The 13,828-nt window shown below is 39.9% G+C and overlaps 1 protein-coding gene, 1 long non-coding RNA gene and 1 other non-coding gene across 7 annotated transcripts in view; 2 read left to right on the top strand and 1 right to left on the bottom strand.

Moving 5' to 3' along the window:
- The window catches only part of arfgap1 (ADP-ribosylation factor GTPase activating protein 1), a 43,331-nt gene that overhangs the window by 1,975 nt on the left and 27,528 nt on the right, over positions 1 to 13,828 (top strand). For 4 of the 5 annotated variants that reach the window (XM_078555233.1, XM_078555229.1, XM_078555232.1 and 1 more), the window contains 3 exons: positions 9,616 to 9,680; positions 11,800 to 11,909; positions 13,038 to 13,206. In XM_078555233.1, coding sequence (XP_078411359.1) covers positions 9,621 to 9,680; positions 11,800 to 11,909; positions 13,038 to 13,206 — 339 coding nt within the window. In that variant the 5' untranslated portion in view covers positions 9,616 to 9,620. Of the gene's footprint in view, positions 1 to 8,959; positions 9,028 to 9,615; positions 9,681 to 11,799; positions 11,910 to 13,037; positions 13,207 to 13,828 lie in introns of those variants that run through there. The other variant, XM_078555230.1, reaches the window with a different exon arrangement.
- Positions 6,144 to 6,285, top strand: LOC144689277 (U12 minor spliceosomal RNA). The gene has a single exon (XR_013578615.1). It is a non-coding gene; the product is annotated as a U12 minor spliceosomal RNA (small nuclear RNA).
- The window catches only part of LOC144688533 (uncharacterized), a 69,053-nt gene continuing 64,956 nt past the window's right edge, over positions 9,732 to 13,828 (bottom strand). The window contains exon 6 of the long non-coding RNA XR_013578430.1: positions 9,732 to 9,815. This is a non-coding gene — a long non-coding RNA (uncharacterized LOC144688533). The remainder of the gene's footprint in view (positions 9,816 to 13,828) is intronic.

A 13,828-nucleotide genomic window follows, 5' to 3' on the forward strand; every position in this document is an offset into this window, starting at 1 on the left:
TCGGGTTCTTCTAAACAAGCAGCCAGGGAGAGGGATAGAACCTAGGTTTAAGTGTGAAGTTTCTGACGAGTAAATTGATTTCAGTCCTGTCAGTGTTTGGTTGGAAAAACAATTTGTCAAACAAGCAAACAGCACAGTAGTAATCATGCAGTTGAGAGTAGCGCTACGAGGTGGACTTAGATGGCGTAGGTGGACTTCATTGCTCAAGTAATACCTCGCAAGGCAGCATGTAGATAAGGAATGGAAGGGGCAAGGATTGAGCCCCAGTCATGGCTAAGGCTTAAATTTTCAACCTGGAATCCCCAGATGTCAGAGAGTCTGAGAGACCCACTGGAGGTTCCTTTGGTAATCGGATTTCTGCCCACCTGCCATCAAATTTCTGCACTTCTCCATTATTATTGATGTACCACTATATTAATTTCTCATGCTGTTTATTAATAAACATTTTCTGCAGTAATGCTATTGTTTTCCTTTGGTTAGTTGATATTCGGAGTGATTCATTATTTTTGATGGAATCCTTTGTGAAATTGTGTCCTGATGTGTGTATCATGAGCTGTGCAAGATAAGGACAATTTTATCAAATACACAGCAGCTAATCCAGTGGCCCTTAAAGGGATTATTAACGCCTGCTACCCAGATGTAAATGAAAAGTTTTCTATTTGCCTGAGTGGTGTGAGGAAGAACAGGACTCCCTCTTCCTCTTCACCTCTCTCTCCTGTTTCCCAAAGCCCTTACTTTAGACCCTCAGTGCCTTAGTGAGTATCCCACATTTCCCTCCATCTTGCAGCTCACTGGCAGTGTATGAATGTGATCAGATTGGTTTTCCCCTGTGGTCCTGACATTAACCATTTTAGGCATGTGCACTGTGCTCTGCCTAACTTTCGATGTGATACAAATTTCTAGGCCCATGGGTGTAAGTTGACCAGCTAAATGTGGATAAACTGATGAAATTGTAGAACTGTGATAAGATGGTTTCAAAAAAGGATTAAATGAAGTAATCAGTCGTGACAAAAAAAATTTAAAGATCAAAGAGGCAAGGAAGGATAACTTCCCACAATTGTAGTCACAAGGAATGTAATTAATGCCTTTGTCAAAGGCCATTTAAATGCTGTGGGCAAAACAGAAAGCAGACTGAAGGGATTTTGAAGAGGAAATGGTGGGAGAAGTATATGTGGAGCTTTTACATTTTGGGTCCTAGTAGGTGCAAAATGGGATACAAGTTGAAGAAATGGAGAGAGAGATTGGGGATGTATAGAAAATGCTGATGGCGTAAGTTTTGTGTCCCTTTATCAGTTAGATCCATGTATCTCCTGCATGACCACTTGGACCAGCCAGGACTCTTTTGACATTAAGCAGAGGTTCAAATTCCACATCCTTTCCATCTTTGGGTCTGACTATTTTATGTACATTGCATGCCTGCACCCCCTAACTCAGCCCTTCCCTTATTGAAATCCTTATCTTTTGCTTTTGTCACCTTTAGACTCAAATATTTCAATACCTTTTTTCTGGCCTTCCACAAACTCTACAATTCAACTGCGTGTGAACAGCCCTACTCTGTTTATAAAATGGCAGACAAAACAATATAGGGCATGTTGGTGTGGTATGAAGCTGACACATGCAACAGAGTCGATCCACTTCAATCAGAAACACCAGATACAACTGCTGGAATCAGCAAGGTTCACAGAAACTGCTTAAAAGGGCTACTGTGGCTGTATGGATGAAATACCAAATTTCTGGTTCAACAAGGCACCAAGGGAAGCAGGATATCCTGAATTAGACTGGGGAAGTTGATTCAGAGAAATCAGTTATCACCAACAGGGTGATATTGTTGCTGGACCAGTAATCCAGAGATTCAGGGGTAATGCTCTGGGGACCCAGGTTCGAATCCCACCACGACAGATATAAGTCTAATGATGAACATGAAACCATTGTCGATTTTCATAAAAACCCATCTGGTTCACTAGTGGTTCATCTGCCGTCCTTACCTGGTCTGGCACATGTTGACCCTGCAAAATCCTCCTTACTAACACCTGGGGGCTTGTCACAGGAGCATTGGGAGAGCTGTCTCAGACTAGTCAAGCAACAGCGTGACATAGTCAAGCTCACGGAATCATACCTTACAGGCAATTTCCCAGACGCCAACATCACCATCCCAACAGAGGTAGCGGCACAGTGGTATACAGTCGGGAGGGAATTGCCCTGGGAGTCCTCAACATCGACTCTTGACCCCATGAAGTCTCATGGAAAGGTTAATTATCCCCCCCCTTAGCTGATAAATCAGTATCATCCATAAGGAAGCACTGAGGGTGGCAAGGGTGCAGAATGTACTCTGGGTGCGGAACTTCAATGTCCATCACCAAGAGTGGCTCGGTAACACCCCTAATTACCGAGCTGGTCGAGCCCTAAAGGACATGGCTGCTAGACTGGGTCTGCGGCAGGTGGTGAGGGAACAAGAGAAAAACATCCTCGTAAACAACCTGCCTGCCGCAGATGCACCTGTCCATGACAGTATTGGTAGGAGTGTCCACCGCAAAATCCTTGTGGAGACGATGTTTAGTCTTCATATTGAGAATACCCTCCATCGTGTTACCCTACCGCCGTGCTAAATAGGATAGATTTCAAACGGATCTAGCGGCGCATGACTGGGCACCCATGAAGTGCTGTGGGCCATCATCAGCAGCAGAATTGTACTCAACCATAATCTGTAACCTCAAGGCCCGGCATATCCCCCACTCTACCATTGCCACCATGCAAGGGGATCAACCGTGGTTCAATGAAGAGTGCAGGAGGACATGCCAGGAGCAGCATCAGGCATACCTAACAATGAGGTTTCAACCTGGTGAAGCTACAACACAGGACTACTTGTGTGCCAATCAGCATAAGCAGCAAGTAGTCCAGACAGGGCTAAGCTATTCCACAACCAACGGATCAGATTTAAGCTCTGCAGTCCTGCCACATCCAGCTGTGAATGGTGGCGAACAATTAAACAGCTCACTGGAGGGGGAGTCTCCACAAATATCCCTATCCTCAATGATGGGGGAGCCCAACACGTCTTGGCCAAAGCACTTGCTGCAATCTTCAGCCAGGAATGCCAAGCGGATGATCCATTTCAGCCTCCTCCAGAGGTCCCCAGCATCATAGATGCCAGTCTTCAGTCAATTTGATTCACTCCATGTGACCTCAAGAAATGGCTGAAGGCACTGAACATTGCAAAGGCCCTGACAATTTTCCAGCAATAGTACTGAAGACTTCTGCTCCAGAACTTGCCGTGCCCCAGAACTTGCCCCTAACCAAGCTGTTCCAGTACAGCTACAACACTGGTATCTACCTGGCTGGTTACTGCCCCATCAGTCTACTCTCGATCATCAGTAAAGTGATGGAAGGGGTCATCAACAGTGCTATCAGGTGGCACTTGCTTAGCAATAACCTGCTTACTGACACCCAGTTTGGGTTCAGCCAGGGCTACTCAGCTCCAGACCTCATTGCAGCCTTGGTTCAAACATGGACAAAAGAGCTTAATTCCAGAGGTGAGGTGAGTGACTGCCCTTGACATCAAGGCCGCATTTGACCGTGTGTGGCATCAAGGAGCTCTAACAAATCTGGAGTCAATGGGAATCGGGGGGGAAAACTCTCTGCTAGTTGGAATCATACCCAGCACAAAGGAAGATGGGTGTGGTTGTTGGAGGTCAGTCATCTCAGCTCCAGGAGTTCTTCAGGGTAGTGTCCAAGGTCCAACCATCTTCAGCTGTTTCATCAATGACCTTTCTTCCAACATAAGGTCAGAAGTGGCGATGTTTGCTGATGATTGTGCAGTATTCAACACCATTCACAACTCCTCAGCTACTGAAGCAATACATGTTCAAATGCAGCAAAACCTGGAGAACATCCAGGCTTGGGCTGACAAGTGGCAAGTAACATTTGCGCCACACGAGTCCCAGGCAATGACCATCTCCAACAAGAGAGAATCTAACCATAATCCCTTGACATTCAATGGCATTACCATCACTGAATTCCCCAGTATCAACATCATGGGGGTTACCATTGACCAGAAACTGAACTGGACTAGTCATATAAATACTGTGGCTACAAGAGCAGGTCAGAGACTAGGAATCCTGCGGCGAGTAACTCACCTCTTTACTCCCCAAAGCCTGTCCACCATCTGCAAGACACAAGTCGGGAGTGTGATGGAATACTCTCACCTTGCCTGGATGAGTGCAGCCCCAACAACACTCAAGATGCTTGACACCATCCAGGACAAAGCAGCCCGCTTAATTAGCACTCCATCCACAAACACCCTCCACCGCCAACGAACAGTAGCAGCAGTGTGTACTATCTACAAGACGCGCTGCAGGAACTCACCAAGGTTCCTTAGGCAGCACCTTCCAAAGCCACGACCACTACCATCTAGAAGGAGAAGGACAGCAGACACATGGGAACAGCACCACCGCCAAGCCACTCACCATCCTGACTTGGAAATATATCGCCGTTCCTTCACTGTCGCTGGGTCAAAGTCCTGGAACTCCCTCCCTCACAGCACTGTGGGTGTACCTACACAGGGACTGCAGTGGTTCAAGAAGGCAGCTCACCACCACCATCTCAAGGGCAATTAGGGATGGGCAATAAATGCTGGCCTAGCCAGCGAAGCTCACATCCCCTGAATGAATAAAACAAAAAAATTGACTGGTCTGTTAAGCTGAAGCTGTGAAAAATATTGCAAATCATCAAATTTATCACACTGCTGTTGTCAGTTGTGTTTAATAATTAAGTTTGGTTATTTTGATAATTGATTAAATATGGTTACTTAACTAACCATAGAGTTAATTTTGATGTTTTCGATTAATGTAGATTTAGTGGATTGATTATGACAGTCAATGATAGTATTGTTCCACTGACCAAACAATCAATATTTCTTAATTATTTCTTAATCTCAGGTAAAATATATTAAAAGTTCAAGAATGTTTAATTATAATTTGAGAGTTACTTAATATTTCAACTGATTAGAGTGTTAACTATCTAAACAAAACCCTGGGAGAGTGGGACCAGAAAAGATAACATGACAGCAGAAGTTTATGTCCTTTCACTTTTATTGACTTGAAGTATATTATTAAAAATCAGTAGATAAAAGTAATTCAAATACTGAGCAAAAGAAATTCTGAATAGATAATTATTGGCCCAGAATTTTCTGGAGCAGTACGTTGCTGCAAATTGAACCTGCTTTCCTTGTCATGATGCTATTAATGTACAAAATATTATTGGAAAATATTTTTCTTTTAAAATAGAGGTTTAGTCTGTGGGTTTGTCTTAATTGGATCAAAGCCAGCCAGTCTGGGTGCTTTGATGTGTACTAGTTTTGAGATGTAAACAGAGAGGTAGAGTGCATTTGCATTTTTTTGAATAGAGCATTCAAGAAGGTGAGTGAAATCTGTTAGCTAGCTAGCAGATACCAAGCAATATGTTTATATTACTAAAAAAATTGGTACTATGAAAAGGGTGTTATTGTTAGAAGAGGCTGGTGATGCAATTAGAATTTACATTCAGTGAGCTGTGCTAGGTATAACTTCAGTTTTCATGTGTGCAGGGCAGAGGCAATGTAAGATCAAAGTATCTATAAGCCTACAACTGTCTCCACAGGAACCAAAGTGAAAAGAACTCATTTTGAATTTGTACGGTGAAAATGCTTTCCCTGGTGTCTGGTTAAGTCTATGGGTTGCTGTTTCCTTAATGGAGATTAGTTTGGGAATTTGTTAAAAGTTATGATAGTTAATTTGTAGCCATGTGCATATATTTAACTTGTGCAAATTAATAAAATGTTTCATTTAGTCTAATATAAAACCACTCAAGAACTGGTGATCCGATTCCTGAATTTAAGAGTTGCATCACAAACATACCACTTAAAAAATATAGGTTATGACAGTTGTTTAAAGTTTCCCTCTGGGATTTGTAAATAACTCGGCTTTACCAAACTGCTGGATCATAACAGTCCTCATCTCATATTTTTTGCACCATGAGTGCAAATCATGGTGTGGTTAGGTCAATGAGTCCTCATGAATGCCAAATCCAATGGTCTACCCTTTAACCAATGAAATTATTGTATCTCACTTCACAGTAAAAGATACAAAAAACATGTACTAAACTATACTCGAATGCCTTAAACTAATGAATAAGGAAAATACAATCCGGGGTGATGCCCAGGCGTTTGCTGCCTTGTTGAAAGGAATTTTTGCGTGTGTAAAGCTTGTCCTGCTGATGACCCACCTGCATGGCTGCAGTGCAATGATCTGCCCAACTCTGTCCCCAATTCAATAAACTTAATTTCTTTAGCTATGCACAGTTGGTTGTACTCTCCTTTCTGAGGCTGGAGTTTCTGGGTTCAAGTCTCCACTCAACATCTGAGCACACAAATCAAGGTTGACATTCCAGTGCCATACTGAGGAAGTGCTGCATTGTCAGAGTTGCCACCTTTTGGATGAAGAATTAAACTGAGACTCCATTTGTCCTCTTAGATGGATGTAGAAGATCCCATGACACTGTTTTGAGGTGAGCAGAGGGGTTCCCTGGCATCCTGGCCAGTATTTATCCCTCAATCAATATCACAAAACATATTATGCAGTCATTACCTCATTGCTATTTGTGGGAGATTGCCTTTTGCAATTGGCCGCTGCATTTCCTACATTGTAACAGTGGCTACGCTTCAGAAGCACTTCATTAGCTGTAGAGTGCTTTTGGACATCCTGTGGTAATGAAAGGCAGTAACTAAGTACAAGTTTTTTCCCTTTACTGGAAATAATGGGGAGTAAGAACCCAATGAGAATAAGGAACTTGAAGTAATTAACATTAGTTAAGAAAATGTACAGGAGAGATTAATGTGACTAAAAGCTGATAGATTCCCTGGACCTGATGACCTCCATCCATTATTTGTGTACAAACTTTGATATGTTAGTAGATCAGTTGACAATGGGAGAGGATGTGTGGATCATGGCTAAACCTGATTTTCCCTATCAGCCTGGGTCTCAAAATGAGTCACAGTAACCCAGCTGCCACCTTGGGTGAGATTTTCGAGCTCAGCACAGATTTGGGGTCAATTCTGGGACCAATTCTTGAGAGCTTCTTGATCTGTGTGGCTCATCTAGTCCAAGAAGCTTTCTGATCTGTGTTGACGCAGCAGAATCTTTGCAGGAAGGGTATTTTGCTGTGTTTCATTTTGGCTAGGAAAGGTTTTGTGTAGAGAGGGTGGAGAGGGGATTTACAAGGATGATATCAGAAATGCGTTGGTATACATATCAGGAAATGATTGACAGGCTGAGGGGTGACCTAATGTCCTTTAAAATTATGAAAGGATTTTATAGAGTGGATACAGAGAGAATATTTACTTTTGTGGGGAAGACATAACTAGAGGCCATGAACATAAGATGGTCACCAAGAAATCCAATAGGGAGTTCAGAAGAAAGTTCTTTATCCAGAGCAGTAAGAATGTGGAACCCGCTACCACAGGGAGTGGTTGAAGTGAATGGTATAGATGCATTTAAAAGGAAGCTAGACAAATGTATGAAGAAGGGTATTCCCTTGGTTACGATGGTACATTTAGATGAGAAAAGATGGGAGGAGGCTCGAGTGGAGCATACACACCGACATGGATTGGTTAGGTTAAATTGTCTGTTCCTGTGCTGGATCCCAATGTAATCCTGTATAATATGAGTTTACCTGTGCATTTCGAAGCATGCTGGTTGTGCTCCTCAATTGTGTCAAAATTACAACGTAAGCATGTTAGTCACTACAATCCAGTGCCAAAGATAGACTTAAAAGCTCTTTCGTACATTTACAGCAGGACTGTCTGCACATTAGCATACAACATTAAGAGGCAGAAATGGTGCATAGGCAGTGCCACACTATTTCTGTTTTCAATACAAACTCCAAGGAAAGGCACAGAATGGATCTACCTTTGTGCTTAGAGATACAGTATAACTTTTGCTGCGCCATGCTAGACTAATTCCTTCACAGCTCAGTTTCAAAAGTTTAAAAGGAATTTTAAAAATTGCATTTACGTGGTACCTTATCTCATTCTCAGGTTGTCCCAATGCAATTTACAGCCGATGAGTTACTGTTTGAAATGCAGTCACTGTTATCACAAGAAAGCCTGGCAGCTAATTTGTACACAGCAAAGTCCCAAAATGGCAATGACATGAATGACCAAGTAACCTTTTTTTTTTGCATGGTGTTGATTGTGGGGGCAAGGTTGGTTTAGACCTCAGGAGAACTGTTTCTTTCTCAATAATACCACCTGAGATATATTGATTTAAGGTTTTGCCTGGCATCTCTGACAATGTAGCATTCTGTCAGTACTGCATTGAACTGTCAGACTAGACTATTTGATCAAATAATGGCACTGGTTGATTCCATAACCTGACAGCATTACCAACTAAGCTAAACTGTACTTAGACAGAAATAAAAAAAAAGAAAATGTTGGAACTACACAACAGGCTAATCAGCATTTGTAAGGAGAAAATGTAGGCTATAACCTATCTCTCCTGACAGATGTTGATTGACTTTGCTGTGTATTTCTAGCATTTTCTGCATTTATTTTAGATTTTTAGCATTTGCTGCTTTGTATTTTTACACAGCTAAACTGTATTCTACTGCATTATTGTTTAGGACATTGGTTGACTTAGGTCATTTCAATAAATTATGAAAAAATACTTTTGATAAACCACTGAAAATTATTGAATGTAACACTCAATATTGTTCAAAGCAAAAGTTAAGGATGGAGGGGGAGGGAGAAAAAGTAAGTGTTTCATTGTAAAAACAAATCTCGTTACCAGTCTTTCTCTTGTGTACTCTGCAGCCCTCTGATTTTAACATTGACATTAGTGACTTTGCGCTGTAGCTATATCCTCAATTGTTTTATGACAGGAGATGCTTGTATTGTGGGTCCAGCAAGAGAAGAGGTAAATTGATGTCAAAGTCATCAGAATGCAGTGCGGCCAGGCTTTTGAACTTGTCATGTTGACCTGTTATTCATTTTCTGGACTGGTATGCTTATTGTTTTCTGTTGTAATTTCACATCTATATTTACAGCTTTCTCTTTCCTTTTTGCTCACTTTCCCCTATCATCTTATATCCTTTCTGTTTGTGTGGCTCTCTCTTATGTTTTTTCAGTGCCTTGGCTATGTTAACTTTCTTTTAGCTTCATTATCTCAGTGATCATCCTGTAAGGAAGTTTTCAGGTCATTCAATCCATTAAGGTCCTGACTGCCATTATTGTTCATTCTCTATCTCTCCTTCTCTCTCTTTCTAACCTTGCCAAAATGCTTAATTGTCTTCTGGGCTTCAATTTTGATGAAGAGTACATCAAAACCTGCCTCTTTACAGATGCTGACTGACCAGTTATATATATCCAGTGTTTTATGTTTTTATTTTAGATTTCCAGTATTGCAGTTTTTCTTATTTATAACAATTCTTACTAGACTGTGACTATGCTTATTATTTTATTGATAATGGAATGAAAATGGCATTTTAGGCAGTGTAATAATCCATGTTTTTCCTTTTCTGCTCTGATTGAACAGTAACTATCCAAAAGTGATGTACTGTGCTGTAATTGTTTTCTCCTTTTGCTTCCAGACACCATGGCAAGTCCAAGAACAAGGCGAGTCCTCAAAGAAGTGAGGACTCAAGATGAAAACAATGTATGTAACCATAAGAAAATGTTAACATAACCTGCTGTTAAAAACAATTTGAATTCACTGAAACATGAATGTTTCACAAGTCTTTAGAGAGTTAAGCATTTTATCTTGGATCTTTATGTATCAAAACAATTGAGGCTGTAGGAAAAAAATAAAAATTGTGACATTTCAAACCAGTAACTTTAACTTGTTTGTTTAGACAATGGGTGCTGTTAGTACACATTTGTACACAGTTTTACAATCTAATATATTTTCTATTGCATAATTATTTTATGCAATTCAATAAAATTTTACTGAATAAACTTATTTTATTGGAGACTGTTGTCTGCTTTGGCACATTTTGCAACATTTTACTATAGTACTACAATTAAGGAAAATGTAAACATGAAAGCTTTTTATTTGTTACAGTTGAAAAGCTGCAATTAATACATTAAAATACTTTTATACAGATGAGTTAGCTTACTAGAATTTATTTAAGATAGCGCTTTTCAAACATCAGTGAGTTAGTTGCAATGATTTGGCATGCATTCAGTGTGTTCTTTCTTCAGTCAGCTCTTTTCCTTCTCCTTCCTTCTCCACCACCCTATTCTAATACAAGATCTGTTCAATTTTTTTAAGCTCATGGTCATTCTTGGGACCACCGAATTAGTCAGTTTTGATTATATTAATAGGTTATTTACCAGTTCTTTGGTGATTCTATTATAGAATCAAAGAATAGTAGAGAACAGAAGGAGCCCATTCAGCTAATCGAGCCTGTGTCAACTCTTCCAGCTCTTTCCCCATATCCTTGCAATTTGTTTTTCCTTCAAGTATTTATCTAATTCCTTTTTGGAAGCTACGATTGAATAAGAACAAGCATCAGAGTAAGAAAGCCTTGCTACATTTGTAAAGGGTTTTGGTGAGATCACACCTGGAGTAATGTGTGCCGTTTAGGAAGAAAGAAGATACTTGAATTGGAGGCAGTACAGCAAAGGTTGACTAGATTGGTTCCTGGAATGAGAGAGTTATCCTATCATGAGAGGCTAGTAAATTGGGCCTATACTCACTGAAGTTTAGAAGAATGCGAGGTGATCTTATTGAAAGATACAAGATTCTGAAGGGGCTTCTGAAGGGTAGATAGGTTATTTCCCCCGACTGTGAAATCTAGAACAATGGGGTACAGTCTCAGGATAAGCGGTCGATCATTTAGGACTGAGATGAGGAGAAATTTCTTCACTCAGATGGTTGTGAATCTTGGGGATTGTCAATACTAGAGGATTGTGGATGTTCCATTATTGAATATATTTACGGCTGTGGTAGACAGATGTTTAGCTTCTCATGGAATTGAGGAAGTGGTAGAAAAGTGGAGTTGGGGCAGAAGATCAGCCATGATCACATTGAATAGCAGATCAAGCTCAAGGGACCACCTGATCTATTCCTGCTCCTATTTCTTATGTAATGAATGTGCTTCCATTACTCTTTCAGGCATTACATTGCAAATCCTAACCACTTGTTGTGTAATGGCAATTTTCCTTCATGTCACCTTTGGTTCTTTTGTAAATTATTTTAAATCTGTCCCCTCTTGCTATTGACCCTTCAGCCATCGGAAGCAGGTTCTCTATTTACTCTACCTAAACCCTTCATAATTTTAAACACCTCTGTCAAATCTCCCCTTAGCCTTCTCTGCTCTAGGGAGAAAAACCTTAGCTTCTCCAGTCTTTCCACAAAACTATAATCCCTCACCCCTCTAATGATTCAATTACATCACTTCTGTATCTTCTCCAAAGCCTTCACATCCTTCCTGACATTATGTGCCCAGAATTGAACACAGTATGCCAGCTAGGACTGAACTAGTGTCTTATATAGATTTAGCATTACTTACTTGCTCCTTATGCCTCTACTTAAAAAGCCCAGTTATTAGTTTATAATTTACACTGTTGGTATATGGTGATTGAACAAGTCAAACTTAATTTGTGTTAATGTAAGTATTTGAAAATTTTCTCCAGCTTCCACAAAAACCACAAATGATTGGCTTTGATTACTGTAAATGTCTTAAGAAACCAAATTGATAGTATTTGATGGAGAATGTCACCATATTTCTATTTTGTTATGTTTTGTATAATGTCTATTTTCTCTCTTCTAGGTTTGCTTTGAATGTGGAGCTTTCAATCCACAGTGGGTCAGTGTGACCTATGGAATATGGATTTGTCTTGAGTGCTCAGGAAAGCACAGAGGTCTAGGAGTTCACCTCAGGTATAAGCATGGGTTTAAAAAAAGGAAAATTAATTGCAAAACGGAAGTTAAATATTGATTCCTTGGTTGATTTGTCTGATGAAATGCTGAACTATATAGACCATTGTAACTCTGCCATAGCTTAATGTCCCTGATTGGGCACAGTGAAAAATTAGGTCCTGGTTCTACCGCCAATACTTGTCCTTTTCGGACATGCATACATTGTTGAAAAGTCTGCTGGCATGTCGAGACTCATATGACAATGGCCACTTGAATGATGCTCCATAATGTGACCGAACTGAACCCTAACAAGCATTTAATACATTCAGGACAGAGAGGACACTATTACTAAATAGGTACAATATTAAGAAATGTTAATATTTTAAGTGTTAGATTTGGTGAAGCAGGTTTTTCACTTTTTGTAAAAATAATGGTCAGGTATGTCGCTGTTAAGAAATGGAACTCTTATTTCAGAGTCCCAGTGCACTCCAGGTCAAGCATATCAACACTGTACTCTACCCCAACGACATGACTTAACCCCAACAACCATTCTGTTGTCACTCTGAGTGAGATTACCAAATAGTACTGAAAGGTATGTTTTGTTGTAGACCCATGTTCACGAGGAAACAGATTGGAGCTGCCCAAACTTGTTTCACAAAGGACCTTAAGAGAGAGAGGAATTTGCAACCCATCAGCATGTGCTGAATTTGAACCTGGCGATCAGAAGTGAAAGGCCAATGTCGACCTATGTCTAACTCCATTCTGTCACATCGTGCTTTGCTAGAAATGACAATTTGAGTTATACCTAGCACAAAGGAAGATGGAATGAGTAGGCCAATTGAACTCAATTTGGATAAGTTAATTGCATCATTGGGAAACAGACTTAGTACTCATTTCATTTTTTAGAAAGAAATTTTTTGGTTTGTTTGGTCTCAGCTTGCAGTGTTTCTGGTGGAAATAATTTGGCATAAAATTCAAACTATGTTTGAATGTCTCGATTATTGTGAATGCAGAGTTACTTTCTTTTTGCTGATCTCACAAAAACTATGTGTTTTATTCAATATATAGGGCCAATCTTTTTTCCAAAAACTTTGAGAATCTAATGTACATTTAACAGATAAAATAAAATAGTTTCCTACTGTCCTCTAGCTTTGTACGGTCTGCCACCATGGATAAATGGAAAGATTTAGAATTGGAGAAGATGAAAGTTGGAGGCAATGCAAAATTCCGCCAATTTCTGGAGTTACAGGATTATGATCCATGTTGGTCACTTCAAGAGAAGTATAATAGTCGTGCTGCAGCTTTTTACAGAGACAAGGTACTATAGTTATTACTGTAAAGTGGATTATATGCTTTTAATGGTCATAAATTAGAGGGATAAAGAGACTTTCTGAGGCTTTTTGTTAAAAATAAATTTGACTGCATCAGGCACAACTTCCAAAGATTGAAATATATAATCTTTTTAAGCAAAACTGTAATTAAGCTCGATGCCTTTCATTTATCATTGCTTTGATACTTACAATGTTCAGCTCAAACTCTTGTTTTGTTTCTCTAACCTGATCCTAGCTTCCACTGGTTGCAAAATCTTTGGTGCAGGATATTTCTAAAATGTCAAAATCTTCAAAAGAGTACGTTTGTCATAACTCTCCTCTTAAGATACATTTGGTCATCTTTAGTTTATTGCCCAGTTGCCATACAACAAGTGATCATAATATCTATGGCAGATAAGTGTGATGCATCACATGCCTCAATATTTGTACTAAAATATGACTTAAAAGCATAAATTGTCCTTCATTATGTTTGTCGCTAGTTAATGATGATTGTCTATAACAAGTTTTCATATATTGTCATCCATAGTCTTGCTGCACAGATGCATGTTAATGAGCTGTTTATTTTCTAAAAAGTACCTGTGCTGCATTTACGTACCTTTTTTGTAAGAA

Source organism: Cetorhinus maximus, chromosome 13 (genome assembly GCF_964194155.1).
Source record: "Cetorhinus maximus chromosome 13, sCetMax3.hap1.1, whole genome shotgun sequence".
NCBI lineage: Eukaryota > Metazoa > Chordata > Chondrichthyes > Lamniformes > Cetorhinidae > Cetorhinus > Cetorhinus maximus.